This window comes from Phalacrocorax aristotelis, chromosome 2 (assembly GCF_949628215.1).
Source record: "Phalacrocorax aristotelis chromosome 2, bGulAri2.1, whole genome shotgun sequence".
NCBI classification, from domain to species: domain Eukaryota; kingdom Metazoa; phylum Chordata; class Aves; order Suliformes; family Phalacrocoracidae; genus Phalacrocorax; species Phalacrocorax aristotelis.
In genome coordinates, this window is record NC_134277.1 from 20,707,009 (window position 1) to 20,726,893 (window position 19,885).

At 41.6% G+C, this 19,885-nt stretch overlaps 1 protein-coding gene across 1 annotated transcript in view; it reads left to right on the forward strand.

Moving 5' to 3' along the window:
• The first annotated feature begins 7,928 nt into the window (after positions 1–7,928).
• DNAJC1 (DnaJ heat shock protein family (Hsp40) member C1) overlaps positions 7,929–19,885 on the forward strand; it is a 108,979-nt gene continuing 97,022 nt past the window's right edge. Inside the window, exon 1 of the mRNA XM_075082672.1 lies at positions 7,929–8,286. Within this exon, the coding sequence (XP_074938773.1) occupies positions 8,119–8,286 (168 nt within the window). The 5' untranslated portion in view covers positions 7,929–8,118. The remainder of the gene's footprint in view (positions 8,287–19,885) is intronic.

Genomic DNA, 19,885 nt, shown 5'->3' on the forward strand with positions numbered 1-19,885 from the left:
GTTCTTTGTGTTTAGGGCTCCTTTTGTCTTCAGTGACAGGTTCTTAGTATGAGAAATCTTGATTCTTACTTTTCTACTGTTTTAGTCTGTGATGCACTGAGTGAAATTGATACCACAGCAAAATCTAGTAACAACAAACCCCCCAAGTTGCTGAGAGCTGTTAAAGCTCTGTTAAAGATTGCTTAGTTACAGAGGAATTGTACTGTCTAATGGGATTTTGTGAGAAATTATATTGCAGAATTTTGGCAAAGAAAGTGCTTTAGACAGTAGCTTCTTTTTCTGAAAATAACGTTTTGCACTTGTAATGAAAGTAACATGTCCTGTTCTGTTTTCTGAAATATATTCCTTGAGAGCAGATGGAAGTCACAACTGTACAGGTGGAAGAAGGATTTTGGCCATTTATGTTATGATTTGAAGAAAATTCAAATATAATCTACCAGCAGCAAGATGCTGTGATATGTTTAACAGTGAACTTTTAATTTTAAAGAAGTGACTGCAAGAAGTAAGTGTATCTCTACCTGATATCGTATAAATGTAAGAAAAGCTATATCAGACATTATAATGTTTACTTTAGCAGATATGGGTTAGCATATTGTTGCTGTGGGTAGGATTTCAAATGTGTCCTTTTGGTAAATATAATCATGGAATAATCCAAGCTTATGTCCTTATATTGGTTTCTAGCTATGTACTTTTCCTGCTGTGTGTGTAATTGTGATTATCCAATCCAGACTGGCCTAGGATTTTCTTTTTGGTATCTGCATAGACTGGAATTCCTCTGGCATCAATGCATTTTTTTTTTTCCAATCACAATTAAGTGTGCCATTATATTTAATATGGAATTTGAAGAGTTTTTAGAGGATCTTTCTCAGAAAGACACGTGTGCATCATGTTGATATTCTTCATATGTTTAGTTAGTCCTGCTGGTTTTGCAGCAGTCTGCCAACTTTGTTAATGCAAGCCTGAAATGTGAAAAGTATATCACCTGAAATTTAACATGAAGAAAACATTTTTAACATCCTGAGCAAATTTCAAAGTATTATTCTCAATTTTGAACTGGACAGCAATATATCACAAACAAATTCTATGGTACAGAAACATCACTCTTGAGTAGATATCGTAGTTTATGATAATCTCTCATAGTTTTCAATTCACTCTCTGAATGGACTCAGTCCTTTTATTGAAGTGATATCTCAAAACTCAAATACTGTCCGTGATTAATTCCTACATACATTTGCTGTAACAAGCTCTTCCCTTGTACTGTTGGCATGTTGTGCTACTGATTGCATAGTGCTCTGTGCATGGTCATAGTCACACGTACTGATTTATTTTATGGTGATGTATTTTTGTTCTGGATTTGGCTGACTGATTTTCTCTTCTGCAAAATTTATGGTGTTAGTATCTTCCTTTCTTCAGAGGGTATCTTAGCAAATGTCACAAACATACATAACTACCATTTTAATAAATGGGAGATGAGTGTTATGTACTGACAAATGGAATTGTATTATCTGAGATTTTATCTCTTCATAACAGTAAGCAAATTCTCTGATTATATTTAAACTCATTCATTTGCCAAATCAAATTCTTTTTTTTTTTTTCTTTTTTTTTTTTTTTTTTTTGTTATTCCTAACACCAGCTCCAGTCTGGTAAAGCAAAGAGTACAAAGAGGGACCAAGCAGGAACAAAACAGCGCTGAAAGAATTGTGCAGGGAATGAAAATCAACTGAAATAGAATATACATGTTAGCATACTGGTTGCAAGTATCACGGAATTACTGTTGTTACTGTATTTAATGCCTAGAGGTTCTTGATTTTCCTGAACAAGACACAGCAGAGTGTTGGACCTGACAGAGATATGGTAAAACCACGTGCACAAAGAGGACTGAAGCAGCTCTCATGTAGCAGCCATCTTGTACCACCTCTTTGTGGTCCTCCAGTTTGCTCTCCCAGCTATTGTCCTAACATTAGAACAGTCAAAGTTGGAAAAAATGGCAAAGATGTCCCTCTGGTGTATTTTTAGGTCTGCACACTTGTTTTTTTTAATCACATCTGCAATTACAGTGAGGTAGAACAGGACGTTGGAAGGGTCATGCATCTATGAAACCGATATAAAATGTTCTCTCTGGAGAAATAGTTCTTTGCCCCCTGGTGGTGAATTAATTTTGAAAAATATTGCAAAATACTTTTAGGAAAATTTACTTAAAATTAAAAAGAGATACTAATTGCTTCAGTGAATACAAGTGAAAGTAAACTACTAAACAATACTTAATGTGTCAAATAAAATTAAGGAAAATCCTGTTATGAACAAGCTCCATCAATCTTTGACAGTCACTACAGAATAGAACAAAAGGAATCAACATCACCATCTGAAAACCGTATGAAACCTTTGACATTTCAAAATCATGTTTCTTATTTTGCTTTTTTGGGGGGAGGCTAACAAAAATGTCTTGACAACATAGTGTAGTCCTGAGAATCCCTGATTTCCAGTGTTCTTGCATTACTGACTATGGGAATTATATTCATCTGCACAGCATCTCTAGATATGCCGCTCTCCAGAAATGAGTAATGTCATCCATATAGTGAGAGCTCTCATTCTGGGAAACTAGAACGGATGAAAATTTTAGAAGAGGTGTACATATTTCTAAAAGTTGTCTAGAGGTTTTTAGCTTGTGTATGCTGAGCATCTCCATATATGAACAGAGTACCAGAATGTCTTTGTCAGAATAGTAATAAGAAAATTGACATTGGAAATCATCCGCTTGCAGTTTAAGCCATGGATAATTTTGAAAGGTGTCAAGAATACATTGTTTAACAAGATGGCGTAAGCCTTCCAATCACTGATATTTATTTTGTGTTTTAATTCTTGTTCCTCCTAAACTTCTGCCTAAGACAGTCCTTCCCCATGTTGATGTTCTTCTTTGAGAAAATACATATTAAAATATAATGACAGACTACTGTCATGTCATGCAGCAAAACATTATGCATTTATGCTAGAAAAAGGCCATTAATAATGATGAAGGCTTTCGTATGTTGGCTTTATGCTATTAGGATATGGATGATGTTCTGAAAATGAACCCTCTTTTCCTATCCCACAGTCCATGAGTCATTTTGCACGATGTTAATGTGGTTTCAGGTAGTTTTCTGGTTTAGAAAACAGCATCACAGTGTATGGCACGCTAAGTAGGCAGGGATTGTTTGGGGTTTGGCACTAATGACGTACCATGAGGAAAAGGATAAAAAATAAAGAGTAACATAGCTAAAAGAGAGGACTGAGCTGCCCAGGCCAGGCACAAATTAGCTATTTCCTAAATAATATCCTTTCATGTCTGATGGACTGTAATAGCTTTCTGTTTTTAGCTCTGTTGCTTTTGCTTCTCTTTCCATTCCCACATTTCTTTCTCATTACTTTGACTTACGTCTGGCCTAAAGTCTGGCTGGTCTACACAAATGGCATATTCCTTACGAATCTTTCAGTGGGCAGGGTTGCTATAAAGTGACGCTGTCTCCCCTTCTTTTCCCACTGCCACGCTGGATATTACCTTCCCTCAGACTCCACTGCATTCATCTGTTTGTGTGGCTACACTCTAAATTGCATCTGCAAAATGATCTGGCTTTAAAAAAAAATTCCCTTGAAAAGGCAATAACCAGACCACTTGCCTATCAGGCGGAGCGCTACAGGACCCCTCGGAGCAAGATCGCTGCCGCCTCGCTCGACGCTTTTGCAAGAGAACCCTCTCTTCCGGTGCGAGTCCTCAAACGTTCCTGCCAGCTGTGAAACAGAATTCCTCCCTCCGCTCTGCTTAGCCTCACTGCTCGGGGAACGGCTTGCGTTCAGCTCTCTGCGTGTGGTTATACAAAGGTTTTTTTCCAATGGGAAAGCCAGTTTAAGCCAAGCAGTTTCCTGCCTGCTCTGCCCTCTTGTTCTTGCTCCTTCACCACGGTTCGCTGTCCCCTTGATTGTGCCGATGCAGCTGTTTGTGGGCTGTGTTGTAAATTGGATCACTGAAATAAATCTGCGTTTTTGTGTGTGTATGTGTAGCTATGTTTGTGTGAACAGCGCTTTTTTTAAAAAAAACCAGCAACCTGCTTCATTTCAGTCATTTGATTTATAATGTGGCCCACAAAGAGTTGAATTAGCACAGCTGAGGAGGCAGCGAACAGTGGTGCAGAGGTGGGAACAAGCGCCTGGGCTGGGGGGAGGGTGCAGGAAACTCTTAAGCCAGCTTTGTTAACAGAGAAAACTACTGTTACTATACAAAACCATGTAGAGCACCTACACTGAACAGTGGGAACAGAAACTGGAACAGACTGCAGAGCAGTCAGGCTCTCAAATTGCTGTAGATAAGGCTTTATCTTTAGGAAGAAAAGGGGTGGTCCCTTAATAAGCTCTTTCTCCTAGATGTCTTCTATTCATTTGAGACCTCGAAATCACAGGCTGTTTAGCTATTCAGAATACGATCGTGTGAATCCTACTGGGCTTATGAAGCATGTTGGCCTTTCAGTGCTGTTAAAAACGCTAATAATAACTGGTTCATGCCTCGGGCCTTGGGTGCTACTGTCAATTAGCGTCAGAACAGAGATTTATTTAAACAAATTATTTCTGTATATGCTTCTTTCCCTTACGGTTTGCAAAGGAGAGCTTTGTGACCAAGCGTACCTGATGCAGTGATACCTGCTTCTGTGTGCAGATGAACTCGGGGCAGAGAAAGAAATGCCATCCTTGCCATCATAGCTCTCCATATTCTTAAAGTAAAGGAGCTGCCCAGCTGCAGAGACTACATACGGAATTAAAAACCTTTCTCTGAATCTCTAGCCACTTAAATGTCATGTCTGAGTCACAGAAAAAAAAATACTAATACCTCCCAACATGGGTAGTTTTAGACTGTAATGAAAAAGCCATGCGTAATCCTCTACCTTCTCCTCAACATTTGTGTCAGAGTTCGCAGTACTGAGATTTAAATCGTCATCAGTGGTCACCAACTCACCAGTCACTGCATGTGTCATGGGAGGCTTCTCACATATATCGTTGCAGGCTCATTTGCTGAATTTGATCATGTTTGGTTTGCATCTTAAGGCTTTCTCTGAAACCAGGAGAGAGAACTGACTTTTAATTTAACTCATTTATTTTAAACTGTGGAAGCCTAGTGTGACTTGGATTAATTGAAGTGTGGTGAAGGGGGAGGGACTCTAATGACTCACCAAGAAAAAATAATTTCTCATGACTTTAAAGAGGAGAACAGAAGAATGAAAAGATTATAATGTGTCATTATTACGGTGGTGCTTATATAATCTTAATAGCATTTTTTAGCATTTTCTTCCTGAAATTTCAGTATTTATTGTTGGGGTACAGAGTGATTTTAATGGAAACTAATCTCATAGCCTAGAATTTAAAAAAAAAATCCTTTTTGGAAATGTTACATGCAGTATCAGGCCTTCTCTCTGAATGGTTTAAGGAGCAGAATAAAAATGAGTATTCAAATTCCCCACATTGTTAAAACTGACTGGAATAATTTAAGTATGCTGACTTAAATGTAAGAGGTCTCTTAAATATGTATTTTCAATAATCATAATCCCATTATCATCAGTGCATTTTTTCTCCTATTATTCTTTTTAAATTCATATTCCTCTTGACTGAAAGAAACCATCATCTATCTGAAGAATTTCAAGATGTTTCTTTCAAAATAGCTATCATCGGCTGTTGTTCTCAGAAGGATTGAAGCCACAAGCTACCTGCAATTGGTGGTCAGTGTTAGGACAGTTTTTCCTAGTCTCAGTGGAACTGAATAGGTCACCTGTGTTTATCGGGTTTTTTTAAGGTTGTTTTAACAGTTTCACCAGAGGTGGATTTTGAAAGGGGTCCTTCTTCAACAAATTCTGAATTATGAAAAATAAGATCAAAATAATAAATGCCTCTCTTTGAGGCTGATCGTTGCACTAGATCAACTGAACTACGGAGGCTTAGAAGCTACCAAGGCAAGATGAAGTAGATACGGAGAATACAGAATGAGTCAGGAGGGAAGGAGAGTTTGGAAAGCATCTGTTAAGGGGAACAGAGTATTGTTAATATCACCTTTTTTTAAAAAAATCTTTAACCTGGTTTAAAAATAATACTACCTTATAGAACTCTTCGTTTGCCCCTGGTTTCCGAGGGTACTTTGCATCTTTAAACTTTGTTCTACAACCTTATGAGTACGTAACTTTTTGAATACAAAGCTGGTATTTTTGTGCAATAATCTTGAGGCTTGAAAGCAAGGAAAATGTAGATGCACCAGGCAACAAAGGGAATTTATGCTATGAATACTGGTGTGCAAAACAGAACGGATTAAGAAAATAAGGAAGAGGGAAGCAACTGATCTATACCAGGTTCAGTTACTCCAGCAAAACAAAGCAGGCAATAAATGAACTAGCCCATGACTTTCTCCTTGCTTTGCCATTCTCTAGAAAAGGAATTTTTTTTTTTTTTTTGGCTTTGATCAAGCAGGAGAAGCACTTTCTAAGATGATCAGAATAAACAGTTAAGTGCTCCTTTTTGAGAAGCGTGAATTAAAAAGAGTCTACACCAGACGCTGTTAGTTAAATTATCATTTCCTGGCAAATGGGTTTAGGTACCTTTTCAGAAAACAGAGCCAGAGGCAGAATCATGATCCTAACAGCCCAGTGGGCATGCATATGGGACATGGAAACATGAGTTTAAATATCAATCTAATTAATATTTAAATAGTTTATACAAAAGGGAACTGTTTCAATAGAGGAGAATACCTAAGACTACTCCATACTTTATGAGTTGGAAAATTGATAATGGTTATGTTGGTTCAAGTCCTTATTCTGAATCAAGCAGCGTGTATTTGAAAGCCACATCTTGCTGTTCCCATGGAGTATCCAAGGCGGTGCTCTGCTGTACAGAGATTTTGTAACTGGTGCCTAGCTCCTCTTAGGTGAATCCAGGTGAGTGTAAAACTGGCGTTAAGGATTTTTTAAAATTGGAAAACTATTTTCTGAACTTGATTCAGTTCACAGATATTTTTGGGACGAGTGAAACTGTCTTTTTTTAAAAAGAAAATTCTCAGAGTTATTAACCAGGCCTAGCTTCAAGAGAGATGAAACAGATGCGGTGTTCTGACCCTACCAGAGAAAAGTGACCTAATGTTGATGATTTGTCTTGGTATGCCATTACATCTCCACCTAATTTCTTGTCTAGCATTCTTGCTTAACATTAATTTAAGCAAGGAAATAATGGAAGGTCCAGGGAAAACAGCTCAAAAATCGAGTCGACATCGGCAATATGCCCATTTTCACCTAAAAAACAGTGCTGTAAAACAGATCACAGGGGTCAAGCCCGTCCTCGGGCAGCTCCTACGCTCGCCCCGTGCCCGAAGACAGCGCAGGGCGCGGGGCAGCAGCGGCGGGGCCGGCCCCGCACTGTGCAGCCCGCCGCCGCCCTCCCCGCCCGCGGGCACCGGCCGCGCCAGCGCCCGGGGCGGACGTGGCCACCCGGAACCTCCCGGCGCTGCCGGCGCCTGGTAACGGGGGCTGGGGCAGCGGCTGCCCCCCGTCAGGGACGCCGGCGAGGGGAGGGCTCGGAGTGGGGTCGGCGACGGGCCGCTCGGATGGCCCGGGCGGGGGGGGGGTGTGTGGGGAGGGGGGTGGGTACAGCCGCCGGGGAGTACCGGGAAGGGGGGAGCCGCGGGGGGGGCTGCGGCAGGCCCGGAGGAGGGGGCGGGGCGGCGGCCGGGCAAGGGCGGGGGAGAGGAGGAAGGCGGCGAGGGGCGGGCGCGCGAACGCCGCGCGGGGATCGCTCGCGCCAGGGCCCCGCGCGCCGCTCCCTCGCGCACCCAGCCGTGAGTGCCGCCTCCCCCTTCCTCCCTTCCCCCCCCCCCCCCCCCGCAACTCCTCGACTGCGCGAGCGCCAGCCGTTGCCGGGGTACCCGACGTCACAGCGTGCGCAGGCGTCGATTGGCCAGGCGGGGAGCGCCCTCCTCCCCTCCGCGGGACACGCCGCCGGCGGGGCCGGGCCTGGCTCCTTCTCCTCAGTGCGGAGCAGCCGGCGGGGCGCGCGCGGCCTCAGCGGTGCTTCCCCGGCCACGTCCTCGCCGCCGCTGCCGCCGCCGCCGGGGCGGGGGTCATGGGCCGGCCGCGGGCCGCGCCGCGTCTTCGGCTGCTGCCGCCGCTCCTGATGCTGGTGGCGCTGGTGGCGCCCCGCGCCCGCGCCTGGGACAGCGGCGACCTGGAGCTCTTCGACCTGGTGGAGGAGGTGCCGCGGAACTTCTATGACTTCCTGGGGGTGCAGCAGGTGAGCGAGGGACCGGGCCCCGAGGCGCGCCGCCCCCCGCCCCACTCCCCACACCCCCGCGGGCGCGGGCCTCGCCTGTCACTGCCGCCGAACATGGCTGGCCGTCCCCCGTCCCCCCCTCCCCGCGCCGCCGCCGCCCGGCTGCTCCCTGCGGCCCACGGCCGCTGGGCATGCCGCCGGCCCCTTGCTTTCTCGCCCGGCGCTGTCACCTGCCTCCTGCCCGCGCAGCCGTGGGGCTGCCCCGCTCTGCCGCTGCAGTCCGGGCCCCCCGCTGTGCCCCGGCTCCCGGCAAGGCTCCTGCCCAGCCCCTTCCCTCCCTCCGTAGGGGCTTCCCTCTCCTTCAGGTACTGTTCTATTTATTTTGTTCTCCTGGCCCCACCGTGAATCAACCCTCCCTTTCCCGGTATACCTTTGTGTGTCCCTACTGCCTGTTGCTCTGTTGAATACATTGCTTTTTCTCCAAATGCGTTTACAGCTAGGCAAAAGTAGCTCATGGGCTTCTCCCGCTTCCCATACGTGTCCTGGGTATGGCTGTTTCTCATCTTTCCCTCATTCCGCGTAGCTGCTGGTTCCTTATCTTAAGATTGTGCATCGCCATGTGTTGTGGATCGCGTTTTCTCTCACACATGCCCTGCAGTAGACTGTGACCCTTTGCCATGGTGATGGCTTATGGATTGTTGTATTTGTTTACTTTCCATGTATCTGGGTTGTTGTGCATGGTTTTCACCTCTGTTTGCTAGGCAACGCTTAAGGTTATCTTAAAGTATTTATAATGCACCTTTGGTTAATTTTTGTGCACGTGTAGTCAAGACAGGAACTCCTGAACACTTTTATCCCATGTTTGTGTGTATGTTTTAGATGTGGTTTCTGGTTTTGCTACCACTTTGCATCTTCAACTTGTATCACTCATACTGGCTCCCACTTGATGGCCTTCCTCATCTCCAGATGCTCTGCTCTGTGTGTGTGATCTTGCTTGATCTCTTTTCATGCATCTTAGCAATCTTCTTTTTGTCTCTTTTTTTCCAGTTAGTATTCCTCTCCTCAGTGATTAAATATGCAATTCTTTATAATCTGTTACTTCACCCCAAGTCCCCAAAAGACATTTTCTTCTTTGTTTGTCTCCTAGCACCTCTACATTCTGGTGAGTGATCCCACTATTCAAGTGGCTTCCCTGACATCCTTAAAGTTTCTTTGGATGTGGTTCTTGTTTTTGAGAATAATAGCTGTATTCTCAGGTGTGTTTCATTAGGGCCACATCTACAAAGAGAGAGAAGGTGTCTGCGGTATGTAAGGGTCTTGTTCTGGAAACTACTGGCTGTGTGTGTTAATGATAGTTGGGACGTTCTGAATCAGTTTAATCTATCTTTTACTCCTTCTGAAGCATCTGGTGTTAAATATTATGCAATACCATCATATGTAAACAGCAGCAAACACTGCTATCCAGGTTTCACTTTCATGAGCCAAAAATCTGGATTTTAATTCCCCAAAAGCAATTTTAGTCCTAGATAATGTAGGCATACAAAATTTTGTTTGTTTCCATTAGTGATGTTCAGATCTGGTATGCAGCGCTCTGTTAATATCTTCCATGGTCTTTTTTTCCAGGGCTGAATCTGTACCTTGCACAGTAAGTTTAGCAAAATATGTTACTTTTAGCAAGCAAATACTCTGCTAGTTCATGCTTCTACTCCTAATCTTAATGGAGAACTTGGATTGCTTATAATGTGCGAGCAGGGAAAAAATTGGTGTAAGTGCAACACAAATGAAAGGAAGTTTTTTTAGTTACAAGTATACGCTAGTCACTCATAATGTCATTCTAGCCAAGACTTGAAGTGTAAATAGTATTAGATGCTTTGCACATGCAGCAGAATACACCTGTGAGTACAGGGATAGAAGATACAGCATTGAAGTTGAGCTTCACTAGACATTTGTAAGCACTGGAAGATGCTGTATAGGTTTACAGGTTCTTCTGCACTATCTGTCCTTTGTTCCTGCTGCTTGCTTCTCCAGCTCTGACCTACACCTGAAGCTTCAAACGAGATACTGAAACAGGATTCCAACTTGCAGTGACTTGCTAGGTAGCTGCAGCAGTTTAAGTTGCTGTATGAGAAGGGTAACTGGTCCTATAGCAGGGTCAAGGGAAGTGCACAAATCGCGGGTGTGCTGTATCCTGCCTTGGATGTATTAACACAAATCTGCCTTCTACCATAACATCTCTACGTACTGTTTGCATGTTTCTTCAAGGTTTCTGTTGTTTTAAAACTGGATTAATGGAGCTTACTGATTATTTCATATGTCATTATTGTTTTAGTTGGGATGCCTTTGATGAGAATGCTGTGATTAACTTTTTGTAGTTCTGGTGCTAGAGGTTTTATTCCCTGTGCTTGCATGTTTTTCTTGGCATTTTAGCACAAGAGGAACAGAGTGTGTGTGACAATGGCCTTTGTGGCCATGCCTTTGGACTGTTCCATAACCTTTGATTCATCAAAGCTTGCTTCCTGCCCCCGCCCCCATTTGTCTTGGTGTTCATTGCCTTGTATCGTGTCCTGATAATCCCTTCTTCCTTCATGTACTGCTGGGAGAGGGAGGAGTACTCCCTTATGTGGGATGTAACTTCTGCATCTGAGATATGGATGCTCAGCCGTGTTTGTTAACCAGTAGTATATCAAGGCTGCCAGATTTTTTCTAAACATGTCATCTTGTGTTTTGAAAAAAATATAGGGAATGATTCCAATGCTTCCTTAAGGCATTAATGCAGGTTAGGTTTTGATGAGAGAATTGTGATACTAGCTGCTTGTTGAACCTCAGACGCTATGTCAGAAACTGATGTTGACCTCAACTGACAAGGTACAGAAGGTTTTGTGGGAAGTCCTGTCGCTTTTTAGTATGGTTTGATGAGGCTTCTGGCTGCTGGAATCTTCCCTGGGATTGGAGAGAAATGATGAGTTTTTGTTTTGTTCTGTTGCTAGTGAACTCTCGCGGGAGTAAGGGGTTTGTGTTTTGTCTTCTTGAGGGCCTTGTGGAAGCCTCCTGGTGCTGTCAGATAACTGTCATCGGCATTGGCAGGGTGTAAGGTTTGAAGCTGCTGTAGTGTTTTCCAAGACCAGTGACTGAGATGGGGAGGATCTGCTGAAAGTGATTTTTGTTGTATGGAATGACAGAGGAAGAGTAAGATTGTGACTGTCTTGGCTATTAGAATAACTGTCCTTAGAGCCTGACTTCAAGCAGGGGTTCGCTGAGAAATCTACAAACGCTCACAGAATGGTTGGGTTGGAAGGGACCTCTGGAGGTCATCTTGTCCAACCCCCAGTGTTAGGGCTGAGCACCTAGATTGTGTCCTTGTATAAATGTCAGATACTTCTTAATCTATCAATTTGTTATCTATCAGATCAAATGGCAGTATAGCATGTGTAAGAATTTTTGCGTTGTTACATTGTTACTATTGCTGTTCTGAACAATTCTGAAATTGCTCTACCTTCCTGTTTGGTTGTTCTTATATTGATGATGTGATTAACTTGAATGGCTCATTTAAACCATTGCTGTTCTCAAGAAGTTTGACCTGGAAGAATGGGGAGATCAGATAACCTTTGGCTTGAGAAAAGATTACATTTCCACGTCCCACAGGTGGTTACTGAAGTTGTGTCCAAATGAAGAAAATGGAACCATAAACTCTTGACAGATGTAATAATCATTTCAGTAATCGCTTCAGTATAGCCAGTTTCAAACTGACAAAGGGATCAGGACCAAATAGTATTAATCTAAAAACTGAGGTGAAGTAGCAGAATTAAACCAGAGGCTATGCAGACTCGGTAATAAAATTACCCTGTTACCTGAGAATGAGAACACGCAAATGTGATGTCAAGTTTTTAGAAAAATTCCAGGAAGTTCTGGGGAGCTACAAGCTTGTATAAAAGGACAAGCGAACTGATCAAGTCAACTTTATTAACTCCTACAGCTTTCAATAGTTGATACCTGCATAGATATGATACGCCCTGGATTAATCAACTGGCATCAGCTGAACCTGTGGATCGCCTTGCCAAAATACTCTTTTGATTATAACTGTTTATGTGGCTTCAAGGGAATTACCGGTTCCTCTACTCTTTTTTGACTTGCAGTAAGGAAGGCACTGCAGGCCTCTAAACATCTTTTGAAGCTTTGTGATATGGCTCATGGATATGAGGGATCTGATCAAGAAGGATTTAGGAAACATCACTTGTTTGTGAAGGTGTGTTAAAATGCATGAGCCGTGTTGCTAGAATTGGCCTGTGCAGAGCGGTATGTTATGTATCAGGTAGGAACAAGGAATTTTTGAATAAGGCTTTGGCTTCTATTGGGAATTGGATAATGGAACAGGTTGGTATTGAAAGTTCCGCTAAGCCTGTACAGTGTGTGAAAGCGAACACAGTTTCTCCAAGTGCTCTTTGAGGTAGTAGAAGAGGCCTGGGGAGCTCAAGTTCCTGAGGGCTTGGTGGCCAACACTGTGGATAAATATATAACCCCCAAAAAATGTTGACAGAGATATTTTCTTCAGTGTTGGCTTATGCCTTCCTTGTGGCACATGAGATTTATTTTGAACCAGGCTCTAATGTGGCTTTACGGTGGAGAACTAAGCATTGTATACATGTCACTGCTAGATGATGGGTTTGCTAGATGCTGCTGCACAAAGTCAGAATTGCATGTACAGAACCTGATTTTGGTCCTACAGCCTGTGAGACACTGTTATGTTAGCAATTCCAAGAAAGTGCAAGACCTGAAAACCACAGATTCAGATTTCTTTGGCTGTGGGAAGCCACAACCCCTCTAGATGAGCTGGATATATTGGAACAGAGGAGCTGTATGTACCTTGGCAAGTAGCAGGGTCTGACAGGGTTGTGTCTTTAGAATTCAATGTTTGGTGCTGAGGAATTGGTGTCCATACTGCTTGCATTTCAGGGATTATTTTTTTTCCTGTTGAGCTAATTCCAGGCTGGCTATGTGCACTAAATGTCCATTTGTGTCAAAGTGTGCTCTTTGCGCTCCTGGGTCTACATCTTTACAGTTCAGTTCTATCCAAAAGGAAATCCGGTTCATCTACTCCAGGACCACATCATGATACGCAGTCAGTGGGCACAGTAAGGAAGTTTGGTTTATATGTGCACTCCTGATCTGCACAAAAAAATTAAGGTAGATGCACCTTTAAGACTATGGTTTATAATAAATGGCTGATGCTGAATTTTACCTCTTGGCATTGCCCTGTAAGAACTATACCAGGAATGAACCCCACAACAAATTATGTGGCTTTTACGGTATTACAAGGCATTATGGGAGACTTCAGAAAATTCTCAGTAATAGAAAAAGAAAATTCTCAGTAGTTTTCGTCTGTTTTATGCAAGTGTATTGACTGATGACATACAGCGTGTACATCACTGCGGTTCTGAAGTTGTGAATTCATACGTTTTGTAAGTAAAGTTCTTGGACATAGGTTTGGTTATCTGTTTTTCAGAAAGAATGGCAATCTCTGAAGCTGTCAGTGTTACATAATCTGGCACTGCCATAGTTCTGTCTTTGAAGTGGGCACTGTCCAGAAAAAAAAACCTAGATAAAACTATTTTTGCTGTAGAGCTTTTTGGAGACTTTGAGTACGGAGAGTGGTCCCCTCAAGTGGGAAGAGGCATGTGAGGGAGGGCTGTATCTATTAAAAAATGCTCTTAAGTCCTCAGCAAGAACAGCTGACCTGTACCCATACAGGACTTCTGTCTTCCCTGGCAGGCAAGGTGGGACAGCCCAGAATCTCAGCAGTTCACTACTACTTCCCAGTTACAAGCTCGATCACACTCCAAAGACTTATTTTGGTTGCGCTTCTAACAAGGCTGTTCTCCTCCCTGCTACTTTTTAAGGCAGTGTTACTAATATCGTGGGGTGTGCATCATCTGTAAATGTTTCAGAGAAAATCTGGGTTGGTAATACTGCTTCAGTCTTCCAAGCATTGGAAGTATTTGACCTAGTGAGATAGAGCTTCACACACATGCAATTATGACATTGCTTTTTCAGGTGATGAAGTTGTTGGGCTAGTGATTCAACATCATGTCTAGTGGTCTAAGCCTGTTTCAAGATGGTTTTCCCCTTGTTCAGAATATATTTTAAGCAGGTCTAGTAGTTTTGGAAGGCATTAGATTTTAATGCACTGTCGGTTGTAACATCAGAGTTCTCAGAAGATGAAGTACGTTTCAACTTTCTTGCTACAAACTGTCAAAAATAATTAACTTCTGTAATATACAACTAGGTGATGGTAGTAGCAGACCTTTATCTGGACAGTGGGGGATCTTAGTAATTCCTGAAACTGTACATTTCTTTTAAGTGATGGATGAGAGAGGGATTCTTCAAAATTGTACTTTTTTCCTTTAAGAATTGGCTGCTGTTATGGCAGTTACAGCCAAAAAGCCCTCCAAAGTCCCCAAATATACTATCAACACTGAGGCAGTAATAGACTCCATTGCAGTAGTTCAAACAAAAATAACATTAGAAAATCCAGATTTGTTTCTAGTGGCTTTAGCTGTAATCTCAGTTCACTCCATAAAAGTAATTGTGTGTTTTTTTTTCTCAGTATGTTATTGAGACATAATTCTGCATCCCTTTGTGGTTTTATACTTCCTATTTGAGTCTGTTACTTATAAGTTATACATGGCAGTGAGATACACAGCAGTTCTGGAAACTCTGCTTTTCATAAAAAATGTAAATTATTAAAATTGTGTGAAGTCATTGTTGCGATTATTCACTTGGATCCTATACAACAAAGTTGTTCCAAACTACAGAGCAGTTTAATTGCTCACACGAGTCACAACAGAGAAGCACTTACGAAAACTGCTCAGATTTGTAACTGAGGATGGTGCAGGATATGGGTTTGTGTGTGTGTGTTTGTTTTTGTTTTGCCTTTTTCTAACAGTGCTGAACTTCCAGGTAAGCTGCTGATACATAATGACACGTATCATGTATGCATAACATTCCCTGATATTTTTGTTCACAGTTGCTCCATTTTAAAAATGATTGAGACATCTAGACTTGTAAAACTAGTATTTTCCATAAAAATGGGTTTTCTCTATTGTTCCCTATTAAATTTCTGCTTGGATGTTGTCCAAGGAAACTCAGGGTTTTTTCTGCTTTCATTGTTGGCTCCTTTCTTAAAGATATAAAAGTGTTTAAAAATACTTATGATGGTAGATTCTGAAAGACATTTACTAACAACTTTTCTTGACAATTCATTCATATAATATTTCCCTGGTCTTACATATTATATTTTTCTGCTTTCTTGCTGTGTAGGGGGACATATAGCGATTGGAAACTACTATGTTTGGGAACCCAAGGGAACTAACAGTATGCAAAGTGCTGTGAAAAGGATGACACAAGCAATCTTGATTCCACACACCAACCCCTCCCCCCCCCGGTCTGTAGCAGCAGTAATGTTTTCAGCTCTTCCTCTCTATACTTCCCACTTCACTAATCCTTTAAGGATGTATCCATACTAGTTTGATCTTCAAATTGCAGAAATAAAAAAGGGGCTATTTTTCTTCCTAGAAGTTCTGAGTTTGATCTGTAATCCATTGGAGAGAGTGACCTATTTCTCGGTGAGGCATGGTAGGTAACCTGTGCTGGAGGCCTCTGGTGCTTACACAAGGCTGTATGTTTTATGCTTGTTTCAAATTCATCTCCTTTGCTGGAGTTCTCATGTATGTGCCTGTTGGTATCTAAGGTAATCTAACATACAGTTTTGTAAATGACTTCCCAGTGAGCTTTTTACTAATTGACAGCTGTGGGGTGTGGTCATCATGTTTGTAAAGTTGTGTAAAGAAAAATCTTAGAGGCAGTTTTAATTTCATTCTGTTGAAGGATAAATCTTTTATGCTCCATCTAGAGTAATTTTACAGTTCAAATTAACGTGGTTTTCTAACCAGATCTAGAGAAAACCATAGCTTTAAGGGAGATATTTGGAGGTATCTATGGTGCTGTTTTAACTTCAAGTACTTGGTAAAATTTAAAAAAATGAAATGGAAATTCAGCATATAAAATGTTCCTTAGATGGGTTGGTGCTCCTTGTATTCCGAGCAGAGCCAGTAACAAAGAGCGTGTGGTGCTGTTGCACAGCTGAACCAGTAAGAATGAGAGTATAAGAATGATAACAAAGGGGTTTTCATCTGTAAGAATAGGTTTGATATTAAAAATTAATAAAAGGAGGAAATTAATGTGTATCTGAAACCCTTTGGTTTTCTACAGCATCCTAGTGGGCTAATGCAATTCATGTGGCATATAAAAAACCTGCAGGTTTGCTTTTGATTTGCCTGTTAACATTCATGCTTTTTCTTAGCTGTATGCTGTACCCGTTAAGAGTTTGCTTCTGTCAGTTTTGGGTTCTTAACCAATAGGGTTGGGTTTTTTCCCCTGCAGCCTAAAATTGTTGCTTTTCCCTAAACTATGAGGAGATCTGCAGTTTCTGGGTTTCTTTTGTCTCTTGTTTGTCCGTCAGCCTTGTTACTAGCTCTGTAGAAAAGTGATTTTAAACAACCTTATGTATGTAGCAATGTGTTGTACTTGTGATGAATGTTACAGTTATGCAAACAATAACAGAGTTGATTGTAACACTTTAATGCAGGATTGTGTATTACTGGACTCTCATCTGATGAACTGCTTAAGTACAAACTTGAATGACTTGGCTCGCAGGCCTTAAGAACTGGTCTTCGTGATGTCAAACAAATGAGTGGTGGAACGAGAAGAAAATTCATAAGTGGTCCCTCATCTCTACTAGATCTGAAATTCTTCCTTTGCAGTGTTAATCTGGAAGACTTGCAGAGGAAACCAGGAGATGCATAGGAGCTGTTGAAATGAAAGTCACTCTGCAGTCCTTCTCAGACTGAAGAGAGAAGGAAGAACTAGGGGAGTCTTGCTTTTGTACGTGGGCTAGAATTCTGAAATGCTGCTGTCTCCAACACTGTAAAGTGGTTCCGCTTGTTGAAGGAAGCATTCAGTGCTGATGAGGACATGAGAAAGTTTGTGAAATGGCCTTACTGCACTGATGTGGGGTGAACAGCTTCTCCTTTAAGGGGCAATAATTGTTTTTACCTACACCTGAAAATTTTGCAAATGATTCTGTAGTCTGATTGATCAATGTTTTATTAAATTTCAAACTGATTTAGACTAGCTTTTGTATTTAATAATCACCATTTCATAGTCAGTGATTCCTATAGTGTTCTTTTATGGGATACAAATGCTGTGATGAGCTGTATGCCATTTAATTTGGTGATGGTTTACAATTGTATTAGTAATTGCTTTACTGGAAGTTGTGTCTAACAGTGGCTACTACAATGTTACAGCAGGAAAAAAGTCTGTAAAATTTCATCATATATGGAAGCCTCTTCCTGTTCCTATTAGGAGTAGTTAGGAATTATATAATTTAAATAATTAGGAATTATTTTAAAAACTTAATGGAAAGGAAATCTTATTCAATTGAAGTGCTTCTTTCAGTTGATTAAAAATTTGAAATAAACTTGTTTTCCAACCTGAGTCTACCTATCTGTTGAATAGGAAGTATTTCTTCTGTCAATTTCTAACCTGTGTTTGTAGTTTCTGTTCTACTGAATATTTTCCTCTATTAGTGCTCCAGTAGCTTTTCAACACTACAAGCTAACCCAGCAACATCCAGACAAAATAGTGAATTTGAATGTTGGACTGTATCTGCTCAGAGTAGTATTTCAACAGATGAAATACAGATTGAAGGTATCAGCCAGTCCATTGTTTATTGCAGCTTACAATGGTGAAAGAACAAATCTTTAGTATATACCTTATGTACTACATCTAAAAATTAAGTATAACCAACTTGCATTCATGTTCATGTTACATAGGACAGAGTTCCCATGCTGGAGTGCGCCCGTAGTCCATGTAATAAATCTTTTTGGTCTTCATGTTTTCTGGTTGAGTAATACTAGGTGTTTAACCAGAAAGCTGTGTTAATTTTGAAAAGAAAAAAAAATACGTTCCTCTGCTGAACAAATAGAGACTAACCTATCAATGAGTTCCTGACTTGCTCATTTCCTCACTCATGATGTTTTATGCCTTTCACATCCTTATACTTACCCTTCTTACCTATGAATGGATGTGATTTACAGACACCTTAATTTTCTGGTGGAGTTGCAAACCACTGGTTAGTCAACTTAGATTTAAGAACACTAGATGAACTAGATCAGTAGCTTACTGGTTTCCAGGGCCCTGTGATTCATTGGTTGAAAATCACTATCTATCTCCATGTAGTTAGATATTCTTTTGATCACTGGAGATACTTATATTTTCTTTTTAAATTGCTACCTTTTCCTCAGTGGGGTCATGCAGTATGGCTTCTGAAGAGGACTTAGTTTTTGGATAAACACGTATTAGTTAAGAAATAATGTGGGTTTTTTAAATGTTATTTGCAATTGAGAATACTAAACACCCTTGCCTTGTTTAAATGCAAATATTTAAAATCATGTAGTATTGTGTCTCAAGCAATGGATCCTGGTATTTGTGAGGGTCTGTTTCCATTCGCTAGTCGTCTTGGTCTCCAGTAAGGGCACCCTTCCATGTCACCTGTGAGCTCCTTGGATGCCTTCAAGGAGTGCTGGATGCTGTAAATGTGCTCTGGCTGGTTTCCACCCTGGTTTCTTATTATTTATATACTTTTGTTAAACCCTTGCACTTCTTTCTTAAATAACAGTAATAAAGCCATTAGCAATAGATGGTGTACTTGGGGAGAACATGTGAACCTAGCCATGTTTTGCAGTCTATTTGCCCCCTGTACCTCTCAGCCTCCTCAGTTTTTGATTGGTAATGTTAAAAAATGCATTCATCGTGGTGCCTTTCAGTCAGCTGGTGCTGTACAGTGGGTTTGAAGAACTGTCAGCAGTGTGTCTTGGGTCACTTAATGATTTGTAATTGCCAGCTCCAAGTTCTGCTCTGTGTGCCATGGTTTAGTTTAAGGCAACGGTCTTGCCTACACTGAATCTTATCTTTCACTTTTTTGCCAGATCACTTGGTTTGGCATTCCTTCGCTAGTGTCTGATACCTACCCAAAACATACAGTGTCACCTATTAACTGAGAGATTTCACTGCATGCTCTACTCCTCAGGTTGTCATTGGAAGTGCTGAATAAAGCCAGTCTCAGCACCAATTCCCCAGCAGGAGACCTTTCAGCAGCCTATTCTCTGTCCTGAAAACTAGCAAATAAACCTTGCTTTTTGTATCTTGTTCGTTAATTTTCTACCCATAAGACTCTTTCCTCCCATCCTGTGGCAAGTTAGCTTCTCTGATAACCTTTGGTGTGGAACCTTGTCAAAAGGTTTTTCAAAATGGGACTGTTCTGTGTCTGGACATCCTCTCTCTATCCTTACTGATGCACTCTGAGGACTCTAGTGGGTTGGTGAGGCAGGGTTTCCCTGCCGATGCCATGCAACATCTTTTCCAACAGACCATGTTCATTCCTGTCTACAGTGACTTTACTTTTATAGCCCCTAATCCCTTTAGTAAGGATGGATGACAAACTTCTTGGTCTGTAATTCCCAGGATTACTTCTGGTTTGGTATTGTGGGGTTTTTTTGTGTGTGTG